This window comes from Aquila chrysaetos, chromosome 25 (assembly GCF_900496995.4).
Source record: "Aquila chrysaetos chrysaetos chromosome 25, bAquChr1.4, whole genome shotgun sequence".
NCBI lineage: Eukaryota > Metazoa > Chordata > Aves > Accipitriformes > Accipitridae > Aquila > Aquila chrysaetos.
In genome coordinates, this window is record NC_044028.1 from 8,504,559 (window position 1) to 8,529,695 (window position 25,137).

Sequence of the window (25,137 nt, forward strand, 5' to 3'; positions counted from 1 at the left end):
TGGAGAAGTTGGTATTTTCTGCTTAAATCAGAAGAAATTTAATATGACTCTGTCCTTTTTGCCTATCTGGCCACTTATCTTGTTTCGTTTGCAAATATCATATGTATTCTCTTGAGATAAAAATAGTGCAAGATGATTAGTTAGGCAAGTTCATTTGACACCATTCCCCCTTCGTGACGCTGAAATCTAAAATCTGTATATGGTATACAACTTAAAGTATATATATGCAAGCTCAGCTCTGCTGGAGACACACAGCAAGTACGTTCCTCCCAACCAGATTGCTTCCCTATCCAGTCAAGAAGACCACAAAGGTAAGCTGATTAGATCCTCTGCTTTGAGAAACACAAAAGCAAAATGCTCCCTAAATGGAAAGCACCTATGCAATTGAAATATCTATTCTTGTATCAGCTTCCAGTATGTCGTATCTTTACAGGCTAACATAGAATAGAATCAGCATTCAGATCACAGGATGGAAAAGGACAGGAACGATGCCCCTTGTAAAAAATGCTGCAATTTTTAGGTTTTCCTTCATCTCTTCCCCATTTTTAATCCTGTCAGCAGTGGGAATTAGGTCAACGGCAGAGCTCCAAATTATCTTGCCTAGTACTGAGAGGGGGAAGTACTTTGCACAAGAAGCCACTGGGACAAAATAATTGCTAGCAAAACAAAAGTAACTCATCAGTTTTAGCCGGAGAAGTACCCATTGCCACAAGCGTGAATTTGTCCCATTGTCTCCTTACCCCTTCTGAGATATTCAGAAAGGGACTGAAATCATTGACAATTTCATCTGCTGCAAACCAACAGGTACAGAGGCAGCCAGTCCATATTTTAGGCAAAGTTTAAACCTGTGTGTAGATCTCAAACCAGCACACAGACTATAAATGGTTATCAGCATTGGTTTCCTTCTCATGAATGCTGCTTTCCATGCTTAGACAGGAAGAATGATGTTGTTGAAGATCAGTTAGGGATCCATGAAAAGATATTTCTGTTCTCTTGTGGCTTTGAAGAATAACTTTTCTATGCCTTAGTTCCCCTTCCTTCATTAACATGAAGCTACTTTACAGTAATGTCGCAAGTTTTAAATTGTAACCAGTCTGCACTGATGTGTGCAGTGTACCAAACTGTAAATGCATCAATGCTATGTTCACACTAAAAAATTGACTAGAAATTCAGGCCTTGTAGCATCTTCTTAAGCGATATATATTACGCTGGCAAACTATTGCAGCTGTTGGTAGCTGAATGGGACAAAGAGTCTCTTTTGTCAAATGCTGCTGTATCAGAAGAAAACACCTCCTCCACTCTACAAGGAATGCCTTTAAGTCTCAATACCTCTGTTCTAAGCACATTACTGAAATGCCAAAATCTGGATAAAAATCTGGTTTATTATCACCTACATGGAATTAAAAAAAAACCCACAACATACTTAAGAAAACGTTTTTATAAAGCTATCACGAAATGTAGTCTTTTAATGATGCAGCAGCCCAGCAAGCCAAATTTATAGTGTAGTTACATTTGTTGCAACTAAATAGAGGAGGAACTTACTCTCCAAATTTATATTTCCTTGAAATGAGTAAAATTATTATTATTATTTATTCTACACTATTACTTTCATTCTTCGAAAAGATCACTACATTTATTGATAATAATACTAGATTTTTTAAATTCCAATTACATTTATTCCAGATATAGTTCTAGGGGACATACTGAGCCTTATCTTTTATGTATGCTGTAAATATATGCCAATTTTAATTGAGTAATAATCCACCTCCAGGAAAACCCACACAGAAGTCATGAAGTTTTGTGGTGCCAGACACCTTTGATTCGTTCTCCCAGTGCAGTACAGGCATCAGATCTTCCTGAAGCCCCACACTGCCGCATGCAGAATTCCTCCCTCATTACCCAGCTTTAAGTGGAAGCACCTGCTGCAGACATCTGTTACAGTACGCTCGGCTTACAATTAGATGAATAATGTCTCCCCTATCATATACTGTCACAGCAGCAACTTCAAATAGAGCCATAAAAGAGGTAGAGAAGTCATTTTAATGACTAAGTAGCTCACATTTAATTTATTTTACAGTTCAACAATGGCCATCACTGACATCCTTTCTGCTAAAGATATTGAATCTGCTCTCTCCAGCTGCCAGGGTAAGGAATGGTCTCTCTGCAGCCAGAAGATGCGTATCATTTTTATGTCTTAAGATGACATGCCTATCATTTTCCCCTTAGATTCCTTTTCCGTGAGATCTCTTTCTAGCTATGTTACAGTATAGCCCCTTGAATTCAGAAATTCTCACAAGTGGTTATTTGGTGGGTAACGCTCCCCAAAACACAGAGCAGCAATTAAAGGGCCACAGTTTCAGTTAGGGCTGGCTTAACTCTAAACTCTGTAAATTTTTAAACCTGTTAAAGATTTATATTTAAATACTTAGCCTTTGCCTTCAAAATGTCAAAAAAAGCCTCAGCTTGCAGAATCAAAGTGTCATTTGTGAAGCAATGACCAGTCTCATTTCTCTTAAAGAGTTCTGCAGCAAGATCAAGCCAATTTTCCAAATGCTCAAAGAGCTAGTTTGACTGTGAATTACTTACTTTTCTACCAAATTCTTCACCAAAGCAAGGACTAAGTGAAAATGAAGTAAGAATTATAGGAGTTGGCCTGTAAGCAACAGTAGCACCCTCTAAATATTTATTATTAATTGCACGTGACACATTGCATAAATCCTGATTTAGCAGAATGTGCATTGTAGCAGAAAACTTCAAACTGGCTGAAAGGATATATGACCACAGGCACAGAGTGATTAAAAAGGGAAAATATCCACTGTATCTTCTTTTTTGCTACACCGGGGAACACGAGGAAGAGGAGCAGGCTGATGCTTAAGAAAACATATACATATTCCCAAGGAATACATACAGTAGTAGCAACTTCAAGGGAAAATGTTTAAACAACTTCTGTTCCTTCCAGCTGATGATTCCTTCAACTACAAGTCTTTCTTCTCCACGGTTGGTTTATCCAGCAAAACTCCTGATCAGATAAAGAAAGTTTTTGGAATCCTTGATCAGGACAAGAGTGGTTTCATTGAAGAAGAAGAGCTTCAGTAAGTACTGTTCAGCTGCTGTACTTCTTTAAAAAATGTAAACCTTTGAACTTGCTTGGTGTCCTAGAAGAAACCTGCTGTTGTTTTAAAAATAAAATACAATTCCTTGTCTCTCCTTGAATCTGTATGGATTTCCTCAGATGATAAGAGCAGGCATTACCTTATGGGTTTTTTGGCATGGGTTTAAGAAAACCGGAAACACTGGTATGCCAAGGACATTTCAGAGAATAAAACTCAAGCACAGTACTCTACCGTGTTCTATTTCAGGCTGTTTCTGAAGAATTTCTCTTCGAGTGCTAGAGTCCTCACCTCCGCGGAGACCAAGGCTTTTCTGGCTGCAGGTGACACTGATGGTGATGGCAAAATTGGAGTGGAAGGTAAGACTTTTGGAAACTTCATAAAACTTATGTTTTAAAATGAACGCATTTAGGGCTGCATTTAAAATGTGGCATGAAGAATACATCCAAGTACTTTGGCCTGGTACTTTCTGCCACAATTTTTATACTAGTGAACACTCCTTTATTTTCATAGCTTTATTCACATTTGGTCTCTGTTGCAAGCAACAGCATATTTAGGCCCAATGTAGAGCCTGTTCTTCCAATCAATAACAACAGCTTTGGGGTTAATTCTGCTGTGTGTCTGATCCATAGACTCAATGTGCCAGATTTTTAAAACATCCTGAACACTTACTCATTCTTTACATTTCCATTTCAGCAGTGGATGCTCTGCACTTCTGGCCATATGACACTTTCATTTCTAAACACACCTCCACCTACATAAACTTATTTCTTCATCTACCACTATCAAACATTGGTCAGTATTACTGAGTGGTTAATTCATTAATGTAAAATAAGACTGGTATTGTTTTTCAAGGCTAGAACTGCTGCAATGCAGCACAGAATTTTGTGCTGGAGAATTATCTGATAAGTGCAAATTTCCCTGGGCAGTCCTTCTACAAGAAACTAAATCAAATTCCTAAAGAAAACCTCACCGGGATGATGTGAACTGGCCAGGATATTTCTTTTATAAATCACAGTAAAGGAAAATAGGACATTATGCATCATATATTAGAGATTAAGTCACTGAAAACAGGGCTGTCTCAGCTGAACTAGGACAGGTGGCAATAACTCTAACAGACACACGTGCTAATCTTAGCCAGAGTTTGGGAGGAGAGAGAGATACACTGTTGGAGGAATTTGCTTTAGCAGCAGCTTTTGCAGCTTCTGTTTATGAGCCCCAAATAGGGCATTATATTACGCAGATCTTAGCCCTTAACCATGGAATCTCCCATTCTGAAATTACATCACTACTGATATTTTTTCTTTGGAATAACAAAACCAAAAAATGCCTCAAATTGGAAGCTACAGGCTCGACCTAATTCACTCTCTGCTTCCTTCGCTATTATCAGAGTTGGTAATGGGTTAAAGATAGTTTACCTTATCTCAGGATTTCCCACAAATATGAATTTACAGACGCACTCCTCCTCTCTGCACTTACTCTTTTTAAGGAGTGAAAAATCTGTTACGCCCTCAGAATCTCAGTTTAGCAGTAGCTTGTGCAGTGTTATAATAACTTTGGGAGCCCTCCATGGCTAGGAGTTCAAGTCATTTTTATCTATCTTTTCTAAAGATGTTAAAAACCACTTTCATCTAGTTTTATTCTCTGCCTTTCTCATTTTCTTCCGTGACAGAATTCCAATCTCTGGTGAAGGCATAAACAGCATTAGACCAAAAGCAACCTTGGACTGACTCTTCCAATTACCTCGTCCAACAAGCACTTCACATTCAGCATGTGTTTGTACATTTTTATATTGTTTCAGGCGTTAACAATTCCCCATACATCAAGTTCACACACCGGATTGCTGAGAAATCTTGAAATGTACAGATGTTTTGGTCATGTGGTGTTGTTACATTTCCACTGTAAAGAAGGCACTTTGTGATTTTTCAACCACTCATAATGTTGAAATTCTGGCTGGAAGAGGGGAGGAAAAGAATTTTTAAAAAAAAAACAACTTTGGGGGAAAAAGCTGCTTTTTAAATTTTGTTTAGGTTTTCCATCCTCATACTTGACCATGCTGACTCACCAGACGCAGTTTTGATGATCTTAAACAATATGACATCTTTTAAGGCTTAATTGTACTGATTTCACTGAGTTTTATTTCTGCTTAATTCTCTGATCCTTGAGGAAAAGCAATGCTAACAAGATAGCTAAAAATAATTTATATGAAGTCCCAACCCTGAGAATATGAGAAAAAAAATTAAGAGGAGTTGACACATAGTTCAAAGCATGGAATAAGTTTGTGGTTAATTTTACAAAATGAAGTACTAGGCTACAGCATGTATCATCAGAAAGTGTTTATGGCCTAAAATGTAACTCTCCCTTAAGAAGATTTATCTTCCCTGAAATCTAAGGCAGCTGTGAGATAGAGGAGAAGGGTCTAATCCCAACTCTGACACTGTCACAAGTCACAGTCCCCTGACAACATGGCATGGCCACAAGCCTGGAGGTTTTTCTGTGAATCATTAACATGTTGCTTATTACCTCTTAATATGTACAAAACAATAATACCTTGCCACATTTGTGAATTTCTGTGTCTCCTACAGATGAAACCACAGCCAGTCTTGCTGTTTGATTACCTTAAAGCTCTGTTACGTTGCTAAATAACGGCCATTACTCAATTCTTTCATTTATTATATGAATAATCATCTATATTATCCATAATATTAGCAATTTTCTTAAGTCTGAAAATTACTAAAAACTAGTCTTTCCTTTGATAAGTGTGTAACAGGATTTAGAGCTAGTTACAGCATTGTCTTCATTAATGGACAAAGTAAATAATGTTCATGGTTAAATGCAGAGCTCAACAGACTGAGTAGATGAGGTGTATTTCTGGCTGAGTGGGTTGGAAATTTCCCCACCAACATTTAGTTGTTTCCCTTCCCATCTACCATGATGTGGTTCCAGCTCACAAGTAGACTGTCATTTTAATACTCCCTGCTGAAACTGGATGATAATTATAACATAATTTGGCAGCTGTTTCAAAGAATGGCAGAAACAAAGCCTTCTGGAACTTTTATGTAACATTCAATGTTGGCATTTCCATGAATTGCGAGATGATTATGTGAGGCAAGTACAGCTCACTCATACCCAGGCATGTAAGAGAGCTATTCGGCAGATTTAAGACGGCTAATGCAAAAGAGGAATTCTAGCAATCAGACTCACTGAAGCCTTGGCAGAATTATAATGAATATAAAACCTAATTCTATCCTTACCGCCTTTGATGTTAAATCTGGGCTTAAATTATAGCTGCTGTTAATTGCAGCACTGAAATATTTTGCATAATGATGAGACTCTGTTGGTTCCTTTTACCTTATTCATTTTCCTATCTGCTGAAGAAAAAAACCCAAAGCAATCCAGATCTGCAGTAATACACAGATGTAATATATACATTATCTCCTCACACTGCTAATCACTAAAATATCATGTCACTAGTTCACAAGCAGATGGCACACACAATACCATAAGTGACAGACCTGATACAGCATTCCTTGCGCATCTGAAAGTCTCATGTGGAATGCAAAAAATGCAAGACTACATAGTGGCTTATCCTGTATTTCGGAGATGCTAAACAACTGAACATCACTGCCTTCTGTTGCCACAAGGGGGAATTAAGTACTTCTGAGAATCAGGCGATTCTTGTGTATGTTGCAACTTTATGTAAAACTTAGATAATATTGTTTACAAGAACATCTGTTCTTAAACAGTAAATTGTGGCAAGAACGTAAGTTTTAAATCTTATTAAAACCATCCAGCCATTTCATTAGAAGGAATTACAATAAAACTCAAAAAGCCCCAATTTCAAACAAAGCCCATAGACCGTTCAGCAAAAACACCTAGTCCCTATTAAGTCTTCTATTGGCACTAGGATCCACACTTGTAGAGCTAACCAAACCAGAAGAGAATATTTTCTACCTAAAAGAAACAAATTCCAAAAATGTAAAGTTTTCTTGGAAGGTTCATTTCAATGAATTCAAGTTCAGCCAATGGCAGCCTTCAATTTTCTTAGGGAACAGCATATTCCCTAAGTGTTCTCTGAACTTGACAATGTCACTGCACTAGAGAAAACCTTTGATTGCAAGATGTCCATGTGGATGACATCTGAAGCAGTAAAGAGACAAATGGTGATATCACAATGTTACCACAATTAAGGTATAGAATCACAGAGTAATTCATGCTGGAAAGAATCTCTGGAGGTCTCTGGTGCAATCGCTTCCTCAGAAGGCCAACTTAGGGCACATTGCTCTAAGCTGAGTTTGAGTATCTTCAAGGATGGAGGTTCTATAACATCTCAGGGCAATCTAATAAGTAAGGATTAAATCCTCTGCATCAACCTTTTATGAATGAAGTACACAAATAAAACACTGCTGAGTACACAGTTAAAAACCAAAATTCTGTTCGAAATTGTTTATGCTACATCAAATCAGAAAGGATCTAACAACACCCTGCATTATCACACTGATAACCTGTTCTCACGTTTAGAGTAAGACCGTCCTACTTGGTGTAATACTCAGTATAATACTGCTTCATAATTCTCAGGATAAAGGAAATGGTTTTTATATGGTTTACCTTTACTTAAGACAATTAAACAGCAACCCAAAATGTGAATGGCTGATCTGAATTCCACTGAGCCCAAAGACTGTAAGTTCTCAGACACACCTCATTCCCCTCATTACCCCATATGAGAAGTTTAATTTCTAATCCTCTCAATACTTCTTGTAAAATAAAGACGTACTATGATCTCTTTAAAGTGGGAACTAAACACAAAGAAATTGATTGTCCTACACAAGCTCTTAGAAAAGGGATATAGAAGACCAGAGTGTTGAACCCCATATCCCAAACCCACCCTAGTGCTCTAGCCACTGAATCCATCATCTCTCTTAAACCAAAATTTTGAGTTGTCCTGATAAAGGAGCAGAGTCATGCAGAAGATAAAATCTCCTGGTATTTAGTGGAAGCTGGCTGCCTCTTAACTTCATGTTCCTTTGGAAATCCCAACTTAGAGCCATTTGTAAACTTCAGATTCAATTTCAGCTCTCCAACTGTTCAAAATCTCACAGTCATCTTCTAACAAGTAAGAGAGCACAGAAAGGGCAAGGGGATGTCAGAACATTCATTGCACACATAGACTGGTAAAGTTTCTTCTTTGAGTTAGCAGCCAGCCCATGTGGAAAATCTTTGATGCAGCATCATCAGAGGCGCCTGGAGCTCTTCACACAAACAGTGTGGGCAGAAGGGGCCAAGGCTGGATTCATTTCCTGGAATGAGTTACTGAAATAGATACATCTTGATTAAATCCCTGAACAGACATGTACCTAACATTTTCATGCTTAATTTTTCATATATTTTAAAACACTTTAATAAATGGATGCTGTGGAATATGAACTAATTTAAAGTCCTCATATTTTATGAAACTTAATTTCCATATTGCTTTTGCTTGCAAGCACAGAAAGATACCATTACATTGATATGGACTTTCTGGTACACTTTCTATACTGAAGGTCTGTAGAGCACACTATCTAGCAGTTGGGATATGGCTGCTCCATTACTTTTGATTTGCTTATCAGCATATCCTACACTCAGGAAAACAAGATAATCAGAGTTTTTGTATATCAAGCTCCAGAAAAGAAAATCAGATCACCACACTGGTTACAATATGAAAAGAAGGTACCGCTAGACAATGCCTTCCCCTGCAGTTACAAAGATATTATTGACCCTAAGTTCAAAGGGGAACTTGTGTCAATGTAGAATATGCAGATACTTAACTCAAAGGGAATCACAGCAGTTTCATCACAACCAGATATTAATCAGCTGGTACTTCCTAGATACTAACTTTCTGCTCTAACTCCCAGGCTTCCAGAACAAACTGATCTTATATTTGCAATGATGTCCCTAACCGACCGTAATATTTAGCCAGCATAAACACAGTAAAACCTGGTTTTGTTAGACAGATGAAATAACCTGTTCGTCCTAATCATCATTAAAGGAAAGTCCTCTGCAATTATTTCTGAGTTTTCAGTTTAGTCTGCTTATATTCCAGTCTTTCGAGTGATTTGGTGGACTAGACTTTTTTTCTTTCAAATATCTGTTCCTTCCTCTTCTCTTCCTTTCTCATGAACGCCCACTTGCCTGTTAACCTGTTCTCATTCTCAGTTCCTTGGTTTTCTCTCACCCTAAGTAGCCCCGGAGAGATTTCACGGCTGGACTTAATTGTCTTTGGTGCCATCTACAGGCAAGCTCTGGTTTGCCACAGAAATACTCAAAAACTTATCGATAAATGCTTTGTAATTTCAATGTGTTCTTCTCACCAGGATTATTTCTTGAATGTTCAATAATTCCGACACAATTACCAGATTGTCTATGATCCCAGGCCATACTCTCAATTATTTCCTAGGAATCTGAAACAAAGGCAAAGCTAGATTCCCAAACAGAAAGACTGGATCATTTAGTTTATATATCCACCAGTTCAGGATGAAATGCCTTTAAAAGTAACTTGCTCAGTTATCTTATATAGTCCAGAAAACTTTGCTTTCACAATGTTCAATTTACCACACAGCATGGGTTTAGAATAATATAGTTAGCATACTCCTAAGCATTCTTCTCTTGAATAAACGATCAAGGGAAACTAAGATGTGGAAGATGAGGTTTTGTCTGTATTTTCATTTATATGATTTTTGAAAGAAATGACAGCAGCTTTATGTTACATTGACCAAGAGTTAGGCTTTATTTTAAATGTAATGGCATTACTCAAATATTATTTAAATCTACAATTATACTCTGTGCATGTTTATGTATGTTCTCCCAATGGCTTTTTACACCATTGGCCAATTCCAGCCATTCTCAAGGCCATTAAGTTCCAACAGATTTCATGAGATAGCTGAGCTATTAATAACCATTAAGAGAAAAGCTGCAGCTTGAGCTTAGCTACTGTTTGAATCCTTACAAAAGTTTATTTTTTCATTACAGAAAGAAAGAATCAAATGTCACAGATTTTACTGCTCATTTTCAGACCTTACCATCAATTGATGCATACTCCTGTGTGCTGCTGAATAACTGACAACCTTCATTCTATAAATGGACGCAATTATTATGATGATTTAAAATGTGCACCATGCAATGAATTAATACTAAGCAAATGTCTTGAATATTAGATTTTTATAGTCTAAAGTACATATTTCAGTAATTGGGTAACCAAAGTTTATATATCAGCTTATTAAAAATACTTTGGGCTGATGTAAAATTAAAAGTTTTACCTGTGAGATTCTACTTGTATGTCAGATATATCTATTACAAAGGTATCAGTATTAGTATTATTTGAAGACTATTAGGGCAATTGCAGGAGTAATGTTTCATGAGTTAATTCCCATCAGGATCGGGCCCTTAAAAGTCAAAGCCTACCACAAAGATGTCCATTTGTTGCTATCATTAAGCAATAAAAAAAAATTTATATTTTTTTCATTCATGGATCAAAAATCATTCACCAGAATAAAAACAGATGCAACCTGAGAGGATTTACTTTGTATGCCACTAAACCTTATATATTGTCTAAAACACCATGCGCATTCCTTTGGGATATAAATATCAATCTGATTAGCTAGCAGATCTTGTCAGCCACAGTAACTTAGCCCGTGGGGTATCTGAGCCATCACGTGGCTCTAGGACTTCTGTAAAAGGTCGAGAGGACTTAACTAAGGTCTATATAAGTCATTATCTCTGTCATTTGAAAAAGAATTAAGTCAAGAGGACTCTGCAGATATTTTACCTTGCAGTTTTTTCTGTTCTTGGCTTGGGGAAAACTAAGTGGCAAGGTGAGTTCAGTCTTTTCTCTAGAGCTTTGGAAGACATCACAATAATCCACACAAAAAATGCATGGAAATAACCAAAGATCCTCAAATGCCGTGCAGTTCTATAAATATGCTTGGTTTTGTCCTCAGCTTGTGCACCTGAACACTTAACTGGAGATAACAACAGCAAGCCAGATGCACTCACTACATGTATCTGAACTAAAGGATGGAACAGTTGGCTCCTGCAGGGCACCTCCCCTGGTTTGCCCCAGGACCTAGGTTGCAACTGCCCCACTAATCAAACCTGGCTGTCCTCATGGGGCAGCATCAAAGGCTGATAGACCAAGATCAGTATGAACTCTACCCAGTATTATTTTTCATTTTACAGTAGCTTTGACATGGCTCTTTCTGGTATCCTGACAGAAGCTGAAATTGCTGCTGGTCTACAGAGCTGTCAAGGTAACATTTGTCTTTTGCATTTATCTCTCAAATTCCTTTGTCCTCACTACCCCAATATCCCAATTCCAATGGAAACAGAAAAGGCTGAAAGGATGAACTAGACAATATAATGTTGATTTCCTCTCCAGGGTACATGGTGAGGTGTTCTTGTTACATTTGTTTGCTAATTACAGCCTTGACTGTTTTATCAAAAAGAGGAAAAGGAGGCAAGGTAATGGAATAGATGCAAGTTTTAATCTTTGCCAGCCAAGGTACAGGCACCCAACAGCAATTTTAAGTATGAAAAAAATCCAGAGGCTCAAATCCTGGGTTTTTTCAGAGAATAATAATAAAGCTCCTGCTGATTTCAATACAAGCACAATATTTATTATCAAGTTATGTGAAATTATGTGTGAGTGAAGTATCTCTTTACAAATGTATGTTCTTGCATGATGAAGACCACAGTCAATATTTATCTTTCTAGGTTTGAGAGATCATTGATGGAAAAATCCCACTAATCTGAAATAAACTCAGGAAAATCAAAGATTGTTGATTTGGGATTGTAATGACCCTCACTGTACTGCAGAACGGTTTGCTGCTTTTTGACCAAAAAGCTAATTTTTTTTTTGTTCCAGATCTTTAACTACTTTTTTTCATCTCTTCCTGCTTATTTCAGCTGCTGATTCATTCAATTACAAAACCTTTTTTCTCAAAGTGGGTCTCAACTCCAAGTCCAAAGACCAGCTCACCAAAGTCTTTGGAATTCTTGACCAGGACAGGAGTGGCTTTATTGAGGAAGATGAACTGAAGTAAGTAAAATAAAAAATGAGTTACCAACAGGCTTGTGTTTTATTGTCTAAAAATGCAGGATAAGATCAGAAATACTCCCTTTCCTTCTGTCTCTTTGGATGAGAGACAACTGTGTGTGTGTGTGTGTGCACGCGCGCACATGTGTGTGTGCTTGTGCTGAAGGAGCTGCAAGACAAACAATGAAGGGAAGGCTGGATCACAACAAGAAAACACTGATAGCACTGAAAATACTTGTTTCATGTAGGGGTAACTGACAGACTGTGAAGATAAAAATAGCAGTTCTGCTAGAGTTTGCTTTTTATTACTGCAAGAATTTTTACTAGACTGAATTCAAAGGGCTATTTTTCTCTCATCTTTCTTTCTATCACATGAATTCTATTTTCAAGATCATACTCATCTGACTTTGAAGTTAAAAACTAAGGTTAGAAAAATTCTTCCACTCTTAAGAGTCTACATCTTAGGAGGAAACAAGAAAGATAACAACGAGGGCAGAATGAACCCTGCTACTAGGCAATCAGTTTTAATTTTGCCTTTTTAATCCAATGAAACAAAAATGTCATCAAGGATTTTTACATGATGTAATGCAACATCCTCTTACTTTCTTACCCTTATTCTTAGTGAAGTTAGAGGAAGTTTTGCCATTGAATTCAAAATTATTTACAAAGAGCTTTTGAAATAGTCTCAAGAATTTAATCAGGCTTGGAATTTTACAGCTATTACCAATACCAAACTCTAAATGCTTTCGGTACTGAGTATGTCTCACTCATTTGTCCTTTAACCTTTAACAGACTTTTCCTGCAGAATTTCTCAGCCAGTGCCAGAGCTTTGACTGATGCTGAGACCAAGGCATTCCTGGCAGCAGGTGATAGTGATGGAGATGGTAAAATTGGAGTGGATGGTAAGACTGCCTTTATTAAATGGAGTAATACCTGCCTTTGAGACTTCCTAACGGCTAGCTCTAGGCAGCTGCCCTGGTCCATACATTGGATGTTATGGGTCTGATTCTGAGGTGCTCAGATCTGCTCTGTACTGTAAAGAGGATCTAACATAGGAGCCAGTCTATATTCTGCCCTTGGCTACAGGTGGTCAGTCCCTTTTTTCATCTACAGAGATTTCTTCAGGACTGGAACCTAAACTGATGTATTTATAAAATTTCAGTATATAATTTCACTGCTTTTTTCCATTGAACTATGGTACAATGTGACACTTAAATGCAACACTTCCTTTGTCTTAAGTATCTATTATTATGAGTATACAATGTACTACTACCTTTAAGGAATGATTATCAGAGGAAGCATCATTATTTTCCCATTTTAACTGTAAAAATTAAGAAAGTACTTTTTTGAGTGTGCGATTACAAAATGTGGTCCCATTTTATTATTCTTTTATTTCTTTTTCAGAGTTTCAAGCTCTGGTCAAATCTTAACAAGCAGTCAAATAAAGACCAAGATATCTGTGCCATAAACAATCTTTCCTATTGCAAGCCTACTACTTATTTACACATTTTGTACATGGAAGGTCATGAACAATTGCTGGCAAGTGATTTCATATTGCTGGAAAACATGTGAAGTAGTGCAAGCACTACTTAAACCATGTTCCCCATTATTTTAAGCAGAAGGTCTTTATACCACTGGGAGACTGAATTGGAATCCACTCTGCTCATCTGAATTTTTGGCATTAAGGATGTAAGTTAAAATATTAAGGGAAGGAGAAATCAAAAGCATCTCTGAGGGGCATTTAATTTTCAATGTTTGCATAAATAGCTAGCACCGGTTGTAAAAAACTGGAATAAATAAAATGTCCAGGTGTAAAACCTGGTTATGGTAACTGGTAGCGGTGGTATTTAATCAAGAGGTGTATTTAATGCTCTGTATGTCTTTATGGCATTCTTTATGCAACTGATTGTGTTCCATACACTATTAAGTGGCAGGACCTAGCACTAATTAAGCTGTCAATTTTAATGTAAGATCAACTGGATCCAAGATGAATCTAGATTACTGAAATTGCAATACATTCAAAATTCTCCAAGGCATTACTCACCCTCCTGCCCACCTGATGGCACTATTGTTCCACTTACAAGAAGTTAAAACAGCATTCTGCTTGAATTAATTCTAGCATCCCACCTGCCCACTTCTGTTGGTGAGTTTTGCCAGATTAAATCACCTCTGAACACAGAATGCTAATATTTTGTTTTCCAAAGGAGGCGACCCTATGCCTCAGATCCTGGGAACAGGATGGCAGTCTCAGAAAAGGTCTGTGGTGCTAGTTTGCAGTCAGGGAATAAATACCTTTTGTTGGGTCCACTTCGCACACTGAATGCCCTTTAGTGCCACCCATATGGCACTAAATATCCAGCATACCAGCTGTATGTGGCAAGTTGCACACCATGGCACAGAGATACAAAGGAGCAAAACATGGGTCTACCTGCACAGGGGTAGGAGACAGGAGCCCAGAGTTCCCCTCTCTGTCAGTATGAGAACTGAAGGTCTGCGCACAGAAAGCCAGAACAGAGATTCAGTACCCTTTAATTATACCAACATGATTTATGCTAACATGAGTTCTTGCAAGATCAATGTAAAGAGTATTAATTGGTACCACAATTCTAATTTGTTTATTTTGCGTGGAAGTCTAATTAGAGTAGATGTGTTTTTACAACCCTCACAAATGCAACTGAAGGCAAAGGGAGCTGTGTTTTGGATACAACTAGGTGAAAAGCACTTTGAAGAATCAAGTCCCTGGTGCTCCATAATGGCAAATTGGGGCACGTTGCTGCAGTAATCAGTGTTCTGCTTTTCTCCATCTCAAAACAGAGGATAAAATAACGCCCACATCTCACAGGGTTGTAAAAATAAATGCATAAATGTTTGTGAGGAAAGTACAACAAGATGAAGAGCACCATAAAAAAATTGCTAAGAAATTAGTCTTTTTTTCTTTACAGACAGATTGAAATAGCAAGACAGAAATAAGGAATTAGGAGAATGCAAAATTCTGAACAGTGGTTCATTAACTGAAGTTCAACCAGCTTGTGCACTGATCAAGTTAGGGTTCTGGTTGAAAAGTAAGTGTGTGATGATGTCATCACAAATTTGTCATAATGCAAACACAAGCAACAATCAAATTAGGTTACAAAAATGAACTAATTGCTAACAGTACCTAACTAGACATTACAGTGTATGGGGGGTTTTAGGCTTATGCATGTGATAAAAATACACAGATATCCAAACAGTCTTTTAAAATATCTACATGACTTTAATCATCCAGAACATTATGCTTCCAACATGATAGTTACTCCTATGTACTCCTTTTGAAAAATTCTGAACTCTTGAAGTCTGTTCTTGGGCATTAATCTTGCAAAAACCTGTACAATGACTGTCTTCTACTGTATTTGTTGGAGCTATTTAAGATCAAAAATCTTAATTTCAAAATTACTTGCTAATGTTATAGTGGTTCTGATGCATAACACATTTATGATAAGACATTATGGAGAAGGAAGGAAACATCAGTACAATGTTGGGGAAATCATCATATTACACAAAACTAAAGCAATCTACAGGACCTTAATGAATACTCAGTAATGTGCTCATGCCAAAAATATATTTCCATTAACTCTGATTAATTAATCAGGCCCTAATATTGTAGCATTTTCCTTAACAGTGAAAAAAATAATTATGCATCAAACAGGTTCACATTTATGATTTCAATGTCATCTCAGGAGAGCAATAAACAAAGGAAATTCTGAGGAATTAGTAACTGCAGTCCGATTGCAGAGCTAAAAACTCTCATTATTGTCAGAAAATGCTATGTATCTCAGCTGATATTATGTTTTATATTTTCACCATGTAATATGGGTCACCTGAAGATCTTCAAGCATCATACCACTATTAATGGCTAAAGGAGAGAGAAAGGCACAGACAGATAACTTTTGAGTTAGCAGGCAGCTCCTTTATTTAACCACACTTACTTCCACACTGATTAGCCTGCTAGGTCTACTAATCTAAGACAATTTCACCACTTACCGTTCCATTAAGAACAGTAAAAAATTAATGACAAGGTAATTCTGATATCAGCTTCAGTGATCACTCCAGAAAGTTAAGAAGAGCTTGTGACTAGAGACGTTTTTAGACCTTTCCTTCTTTCAGTATTACCACTAAGCAGATTGGTGGAGAAAATGCTGTTTTCTGTCTACAAGAATACACTTACTTACTTACTTTCTTTCTTTTCTTCTCTGTCTCTCACTCACACAGGCTGTCAGGTACTGTGAAATTTCTGTAACTGCTTATCATGTGCTTTAAGAAAGCTCTTCAAATTGTGCCTGTAAGGCCACAGCTGGAAAGACTGTTGCATGATCATAACCATACATTCCCACACAGCTCCCTTAAAGTGAAGAACACTCTTCTGGAATCATAAATTTGGAGGTCTGAGACCATGGTCTGTATTCTGCAAATATTTCTACCCAACCCTTTCTACCAGAGTCCCTAAATACGTGGTTGCCTTTTGTCAATGGAATTTTGTCACATGCTTTATGCATGTATTTTAAGCGCTTGTCTGAATCTAGACACCTGCTTCTCCTTTATTTAGAAGGCCATTTCTGTTAAACAAGTGACTTTTGATGATTACTTATGATAAGGTTAATTATAGGGTATTTTTACTTTATACCTCACTATGGGTTATACATCCTCCTACTGCTGAAATTAATGGCAGAAATCCCACTGACATCAATGAGGACAGTCAGTGAATATAGAGTACAGCCACGTGCAAAAAGCCTTTGGTAACAGTATAGTACCACTGTACGTATCTTTTACATGTCACAAAAGGCAGCATCCAGATTATTTCACAGCCTCCAACCTTAGGGCACAGTTATTCTTCAAATACACAGAAAACCTGAACAATTAGGCTTTTAAAGATCATTCTGTCTGACACTGTCTATAATGCTGACAGCAGGCAGAAACATCTTAGACAATTACATTTAGGGTCAGAGGCAGGAAGTTGTGTTACTGAGTCACAGAAGCACTTGCAAGTGCATTTAAAGACAAACACATAGCATATCAAATGCTAGCAGAGATCTTCCAGGACAGCTTTTTAAGTGAAAAAATATCCTGATCAGACCAATCTCTATGAATTAGTTACACTATTAATCAGTTAAGTTAGTCTGTTCTGCTATCATTTTCAAATCAATCTCATTTACACAGAATGATAAGGACATAATTTAAACTCGGGAAAGTACACAAGACATTTCTTCTAACATGAGAGAAGCACCTGTTGTCATTTAGCTCCAGACCCACAATGCTGCAGGTTGTATGTTATATCTTGGGTTCTACAGCCCTGACCTCTGCTCTGTGCTCTGGGTTAATACCCTCTACTTGCTATATAGGGAAAGAAAGCTTTGTCACTGAGGCTTCCAAGGCCTGGATTTCATCCTTCATTGTAATAATGCACAGTACCAAAAAAGTCAAATACTAAATGATGTTCTTAAACTTCTCTGTTAAATAAGGTAAGAGACTATGGCCCAAGAAACCATTCAAATCTGATTCTGTAATTATTTAATTATTTCTATATGATTAAAGCATGTGCCTTAAGAGACAACTTTAAGTGGCAGGATATAACTCATTTTGTTGTAAAGGCCCTTTTCAATGATTATAGCTATATTCACACTAGGATTCTCTGCCATCACCATTGAGACATCAACAGTAATGATCAACCACATAGGTTACTGACTATCTATTTTAGTTACTTCCAAATTCATTAGAAGGCAGAATCTGTTATCCAGGATCATGATACAATTGTTCTGGCCCTAACACAACCAGGGCTGAAAGATGGAGTTGTGTGGGTTTTAGAACAGCTGCTACAGCATCTCTTTACACTATTGTAGTTGGTCTCAGGTTAACACCTTTCCTCTGATCTCACCTGAGACAACTGCTGATGTTTCTTTTGCATCTACTTGAAGTCATGTCTTTGGTTGATTGCCACTGCTAATTAACTTTGTACTTTAGACCAAACAGAACACAAAGAGTACAAGACTAGTCCACAACCTGACAATGATTTACCAAAATAAAACTTTCCTCTACTTATTACAGAAGTGAATGGTACTTTATTTGAAAACAGTTGTTTTATATGTTTAGATTCCTAGCAAGAACTTACCAATATCAATGTTCTGTATTTCTCAGAACTACACCTTCAAGACTAATTCTGGAAGTCTGAAACCAAAAAAATGGCTTTAATATTCCTGTATATACTGTGAATAGAGACACACGGGGGGAAAACAACAGAAGTAAAGTTATACAAGTACTTAAATCTTCAGATGAACAACTCAATACCATTTTCAGATGTCCCTAGTAGAGCAAAAAACCAACAACAAATAAACAAACAAAAAAAATTAATAATTTTTCTGAATTTCATAGGAACAAGTGCTAAACATTCCTGGAAACTGTGCGATACTCAGATTCTGTACTAGATTTTGCACTGTTGTTAACTGCCCATTACATAGCAGCTGTTGTTCTGGTTGAATTATCATGTATTTTCTTTACAGCATTACATTGGTTGCTTAATATCTTTTAGAAAATTTCTTTTATTGATCTCAGTTTTTTAACCCCTAACGTGATTACAATCACTTAAGCTAACACATACCCCAGGAGTAAGGAAAACGAGCAGATAATTTAGCTGTAAAATAGATTATCTAATTAAAACCTCCCTTTAGATAATATACTCATCCCTGATTATTTCATTCTAATTGTAGTGGAGGGAAACCTGTACTTCAGATGAAGTGTCATTAATAAATAAATAAAAACCAGTAACCCTAGATTCCCACCTGTATCAATATACAGTGACATCAACTTGATTCTGAAATTCAGCTCTTTTAGGCTTTTGTAAACCATCTTTCAGCCAGGATTAGCATCACTTTTGTTGTCAGTGTTGAATTTCAAACATTAAAAGATCCCTTCGTAAGCAATAATAGTGAATTTACTGTAGTAATCAGCTCACTTTTATTTGCAATCATATTTTAATATAATACTAATTCTGGCTACTTTACTACTGTCGAATGCATATAAAAACAGTTCAGCACCCTGTGTGCCACGGCAAAGTGTATGAGGTAACCAGATGCCATTCTTTGAACATTTGGTGCTTATATTTTAATACAAAGCCTGAATTAGTTGCAGAAATATTTTGAGCTTACGCATTATATGCTTGCCTTGATCTCGTCATTTTCCTCTATTTCATTTCAAGTTCCTATTCTCATTAGCTTTTAATAATTAGTGTTGTATGGCAAGTCAAAAGTTTAAACAAAGCAAGCAGCACAATGAGCAGTATGTAGGAGCAAGCAGAAATAAAGGAAGTCTACTATAATGTAACATCTATGGCACTATCACAGAGGTCTAAAAACCCCACTTTTCTCTAGAAACATCTTGGCAGTAAAAATGCCAAGAGGAATCAGTAAAAAACCCTTCTGTTAAAACTCCTGTCAACTTGAGATGATCATAAAGGAGAAAATTCACAACAGAGTGCAAAAAGGTACCTCCAAGGATGAAAGCTATTTCAGGATGATTCTGTAGAAAGCACAGTATGTGCTCCATTCCCACTACCACTGTCTGATAGATCATAATATCATGCAAATCTCAGACAGAAAGCAAAATGAATATGTAGCACTGAACAAAGATAAAGGAAAGAACACCAAAAGACCTGAGATCAGCTCTTCAACTTGTACAAATCAGCATTGTTCAATTTGTTTTAATCAGACAATACTAATTTACAAAGGCACACAGTTCTTGGGTTTAATAGGAAAGTGTTCTTCCAGATTACTATAGTTTTCCTACTGAAAGAGATAGAAGAGAGCATTCTTTCGTTGCTAGACAACTGATACTTGTGATTAAAGGTAAGTCTGATTATTTGTGATTTATGCCACCTTCTTTTGCGCACAAAAGAGTTAGCAAAAAAGGTAAAAGTATCATTAAATGATGTCTGCTTTTTCATGTTAATTATACCTTGTATTTCTCTATCCAAATTCAGACAAACAAGTGCTATGGAACAATTGCTATGCTTGATACTTTTCTCACTGTCATTAAACCAACCAGGAGTAAACCCACTGTAGTCCATTAATTTACAACAAGGCTTAGATACATCACTACTCTACTCCACAGCATAATCTGTAACTTTCGCTACTATAAAAAAAAAATTACTTGTTTAGCATACCGTGCTATTTCCATAAAAAATAAACCAATGCTCATGTATCAGGAGAACATTACATTTTGTCCACATAAACCCCCTTAAAGATGGAAATAGATTTTTGTCTAAGAAGGAAAACATCATATCTGCTGTTCCCAATTTTCTTAAGTTTTTTTTTTCCAAAATTAAAGCTCTTGAAATATATAATAAACCCCCACTTATTTATACCTATAATTTTAATTTCATATTAAGGAAATAGATTGTGAGAGTGTGTGTTGTAAAATGTATATAAATCTCCATACTAATATATAAATCTCCATACTAACAAAATCTGATGCCTACAATTTCAAGTCTATTATTGATTTCATTAATTTAAAATATTCAAAATAGATTATTAAGTAGGCCATCTGATTATACATAATCTTCCAAGGAATACAGACAACAAGACTAGCTTGTTCAGCTTTACCTAGTTTCAGAGTTTTGCTGTTACTGAAGGCGTTGGTTTCTGTTCCACCCCTGATTAGGGACAGCACTGTAATTTAGAAAATAGTCATGAAATATGAAATGAAGCTTACTGTAGAAAGATCACCCCAAATTATAGCATGCTCTCCTCTATCCTAGTGACAAGTTATCTTTGTCAGAATGACACATTGTCACCTCTGATCTTTCATCTCCAACTTCCTTTATACATTCCAAAGGATCAACAGACTTGGGGAAAACAAACTAGTTTCTCTCCATAAGGATTTGACTGCTGGAGTCATCTTCCGAGGAGCGACTTTAAGGTCCAAAGGTTAACTGAAAATCTTTAGCATACTTGGAGATTGAAAGGCTATGTTTTGATGGCAGAGTTGTACTTAATTAAGCACAAGTGGATTTATTAAAAAAACTGTTCTTCTTGTCCATATTATCTTAGGATATAAATAGAAAGAAAAGTTTAATTAGTTAAGGAAGAAATTTGAGCTAGGTCTCAAATCAAACATTTGATCCATGAAACAGTAACCTAAGTAGTGGTTATTGTCACCTTTTGAATCCTTTATAAGGCAGAGTGGCAAGCCAGAGCCAACATTACTATTTTGCCTGGTATCTCCTCAGCTATTTTTCCTTTACCTAGCTGAGAAAACTATAAAGGTGAGCAGCTGATTTGAGATTAATTAAATGAAATTACTGTGCAGAGCTGCACCAGTAGTAAGTACAATAACCATCGTTCTAAGATTTTTATTTTAATTGCTGGAATTACATATGGATGGACCTTATATAGATAAGTATCAGTTTTCTTTTTATTCTTCAGAGCTGTTCGGGGAGAAACCAGAAGCAAACCTTCTTCACTTTCTTTCTTCCACTGCATATACTGTTATTTGTATTGCCAGATGCCATGCATTCCAGTAAGACTAATTGTTAGATTAACAGTTACATAGAGTTTAAAAATGTGCTGTACTTAAATAGGATGCAGTTAAATGATAAAAAATTGATCATCAACTCACAACACCATTTATGTAATCCATCTCATTAAAAAGTATTATTTCAGCACTGCTATTTTTAAGAAAGTAATGTACTAAACCTTCTATTTGTTTAGGAATAGCAGTGATGTCGGTTCAATCAATTAGATTCATCTACCCGTAGAAGTCTTGTTAGCCATATAGTATTCTTTGAAACACAGAAAAACCAATTTGTTGTAAGATGCATTTGCATTTCACAAATCTGTTTGCAATATACTATTTTGCACAGGTTTAAAATGAGCCTTACAGACATTCTAAGCCCTTCTGATATTGCTGCTGCTCTGCGGGACTGCCAAGGTGAGAAAACAATTAAAACTCTAAAAATCTATTATTTTGTGTAACACATGGCAAGTTTAATTCAGTCCCAAAGGAATACTGAACACGCACATACTGTAAACAGATTTCTGTAATCTCTTTACTTAGCTGTCACAGTATATTTGTTCATGACTGGTTTATATTGTCAGTTTGTAACCTATCCCCATGTGATTTTTTTTGATGTTTAGGGGTATGGTGCACTATGGCAAAATTCATTCTATGACAGGCTTTATCTATCGTTCGTGTTTAGAACAATTAAAATGTAACAAAGCAGCATCCTCAGACCATTTAGGAACAGTGAACGCAGTGGTCTGGGGTTAATTTATTTATTAATTTATTTTCAGCTCCAGATTCCTTTAGTCCCAAAAAATTCTTTCAGATCAGTGGGATGTCTAAAAAGAGTAGCAGCCAGCTCAAGGAGATCTTCCGGATTCTCGACAATGATCAAAGTGGCTTTATTGAGGAAGATGAGCTCAAGTAAGGATTTTGTTAACTATTTAGAAGCTATCAAAAAATCAGCACTTTCTTCTTTCAGAACTGTTCTGTAAATGTGAGCACAAGTTATGCTGAACATTGATACAACATTCAGCAGATTGTGAAAGGTATATTTAAGTAGATAATCCCTACAGAGAAAAACGAATTAGCAAATACCTGCCTTTAATACTCAGTATAGAAAAAAATAACTCCCTGGGGCTGGATTTTGGTAGTGGGCTGAATCAATTGTATCAGGGCTGGACTTACAAAGCAGAAATGTATATGACTAAGATTTAGCTTGTCAAACAAAGCAGTGTTTGGAGGACTTGGCTACTGTGGTAAATAATTTATTTATAGATAGCTATCAGTTTGATTATATAGCCAGCATAAAAGCATAATATTCTGTGAAAATCATAATCACAGCTGTTTTCTTCCTAGGTATTTCCTTCAGAGATTTGAGTGTGGAGCCAGAGTGTTAACCACCTCAGAAACAAAGACCTTCTTGGCAGCTGCAGATCATGATGGGGATGGTAAAATTGGGGCCGAAGGTATTAACTTATTTATACATAGAATAAGGCTCCTCAGGATGTGTTGTAATGATGTGTGATTCTCTTTTATGTTGATGGTACATTAATGTACCTGCAGTGATTTTACTGAAACCCTTGCAGTAGCAACCTGTTTAAGGGCAGAAACAGTCCCTGATCTTACAGGTTCATCTCTGCAACTCTTTTTGCACAAGCAAGTCAAAAACCCCCACGTAGGCTGCCCTAAGGAACTTTCTCATTGCCACTCACTCACAAATTTCAAGTTGTTTTGAAAGAAACTGCCCCTTATTTCTCCTCCCACTTACTCTGATATAAGGCAGCACTAGCATCACTTGTAATACACAAATGTAAAATCAAGGACAAAAGAACCAGCTCTACACAGGAGAATCAACAGCACATACATCGGCTCATTTACAGCACTTATGTCCCAACAGAAAGTCCATTAGTCAGTGAAATAATTCACAATATGCAATAGCTAGCAGCACATAGTTCAATATTGGTTTTGCATATTGAGGAGAAGAGAATGATCAAGTGTCACTACCCTGACATGAGATCCCACAACAGGCTCTGTGCATGGGGATGGATGCTGTTTATCTTCAGTGGCAGGTTAAGGATCAGATAGGAAGAAGCAGCTGGTTTAGGAAGCAGCATATTGCACTCACCCCAGGGAAATGCCGGTGCGATTTAATAGCTGCTCAGTGCAGAAAACTCCTGCTCTCATAATTCCATATTTCTGTGTCCCATTTAGAACAGGAAGAACACACTCACACAAAAGGCTTACAGCCAACAGCAACTCACCCCATGAGAGAAGCAAGCTGCCTAGATGAGCATGAAAGGGGCTTAGGGAATAGCATGCAGGGAATGTGCTGGTGTGCAGATTCCCTAGCTCACTGTGCTAAGAAGACAGAACTCATCTGTTTCTTTCTTTGGAAGGAATTAAATCCAGTTCCTTAGGATAATGTGCCAGAATAAACACACATGATTTAAGAAGCAATCTATATACCAATACAGTCATTCAAGGACAGAACTGATCAGATACTCTAACTCACAGAAGCCAAACATTTAAAAGTTCCAAATAACAATATCTTATTGTACAACATAATACTTCAGTATCACACCACATGGAACTGCACAATGTTTTCGGGTTTAGACTGTGCTCTAAATCAACACTTCTCAACTGCTGAAGCATTACAAACAGCTAATAAGACCCACGGACTCACTTTTCATTCTTCTACTTCAGCTCTTAAATACTTCTTATTCAAATTCCATATTAGCCATTCCATTATTTTTGCCTAAGATCAGTATTATGCAGAGAAGGCTAAAACTACTCTGAACATTTTATTATTCCTTATAAATGTCAGCAAAACACTGCCTTTCCATCTGCTGTTTAGAAGAGGAAGTTTAGGCAATGTCTCTCTTCCATACATGTTTCTTCTCCTCTGGTCATCTATCAGGTAATTGTTTTCTGCTCATTCTTATTCTAAATTTCTTGATAAGCCACTAATCTTTTACTCCTAGTCCTTTCATTTTAGTATTTCTACTGTAAATATTCTCTTATCTTTTGCAGAATTCCAGGAAATGGTGCAGTCTTAGAGGTTCAAAAGGACCAAACAAGATAGAATTGGGATGAATCTACATGAGACACTCCAAAACCTTGAAAGTCAGGAGTTCCTTATTTATCTTGACAGTGTCTGTTATTTGTTCATTGCATCAGCAACATAATGAAACACTGATTAATGATTTTTTTTTCATTGTGTGGACCATTTACCATGTTCTAAACTCTGCTTTAGCAGACACTTCCCTTAAAAATATCCAATAAAAATTAATCACATACTGTAGCTTGTGTCTGTTTTTCTGACTGCTAAACTGAAACATATGAATTCTTAAACTGTTAATCCCTCCAAGATCTTGATTCTTTTCAGACCTTCACATATGGAACATCTTTTGAAATCAGTGGGAGTTCTGTTTA

At 36.7% G+C, this 25,137-nt stretch overlaps 3 protein-coding genes across 7 annotated transcripts; all 3 read left to right on the forward strand.

Moving 5' to 3' along the window:
- Window positions 1–204: 204 nt before the first annotated feature.
- On the forward strand, window positions 205–5,087 carry LOC115336000 (parvalbumin, thymic). The gene is made up of 5 exons (XM_030002417.2): window positions 205–311; window positions 2,078–2,145; window positions 2,960–3,092; window positions 3,360–3,469; window positions 4,783–5,087. The coding sequence occupies exons 2-5, from the start codon at window positions 2,085–2,087 to the stop codon at window positions 4,806–4,808; spliced, it is 330 nt and encodes a 109-aa protein (XP_029858277.1). The 5' UTR covers window positions 205–311; window positions 2,078–2,084; the 3' UTR covers window positions 4,809–5,087.
- A 5,799-nt stretch (window positions 5,088–10,886) lies between these two features.
- LOC115335749 (parvalbumin beta-like) lies at window positions 10,887–14,005 on the forward strand. Of its 2 annotated transcripts, none has more exons than XM_030001886.1 (5): window positions 10,887–10,957; window positions 11,322–11,392; window positions 12,048–12,180; window positions 12,970–13,079; window positions 13,582–14,005. In XM_030001886.1, the coding sequence occupies exons 2-5, from the start codon at window positions 11,332–11,334 to the stop codon at window positions 13,605–13,607; spliced, it is 330 nt and encodes a 109-aa protein (XP_029857746.1). In that variant the 5' UTR covers window positions 10,887–10,957; window positions 11,322–11,331; the 3' UTR covers window positions 13,608–14,005. The 2 variants fall into 2 exon arrangements, with proteins under 2 accessions (XP_029857746.1, XP_029857748.1); XM_030001888.1 differs by having other exon boundaries at window positions 11,325–11,392.
- A 7,374-nt stretch (window positions 14,006–21,379) lies between these two features.
- On the forward strand, window positions 21,380–25,001 carry LOC115336016 (parvalbumin, thymic CPV3). 4 transcript variants are annotated; one of them, XM_030002444.2, is made up of 5 exons: window positions 21,380–21,466; window positions 22,064–22,131; window positions 22,494–22,626; window positions 23,062–23,171; window positions 24,736–25,001. In XM_030002444.2, exons 2-5 carry the CDS (start codon window positions 22,071–22,073, stop codon window positions 24,759–24,761), a joined length of 330 nt encoding a protein of 109 aa, XP_029858304.1. In that variant the 5' UTR covers window positions 21,380–21,466; window positions 22,064–22,070; the 3' UTR covers window positions 24,762–25,001. The 4 variants fall into 4 exon arrangements, with proteins under 4 accessions (XP_029858304.1, XP_029858305.1, XP_040976321.1 ...); XM_030002445.2 differs by having other exon boundaries at window positions 21,413–21,523; XM_041120387.1 differs by having other exon boundaries at window positions 21,430–21,466; window positions 22,529–22,626.
- The last annotated feature ends 136 nt before the right edge of the window (window positions 25,002–25,137 follow it).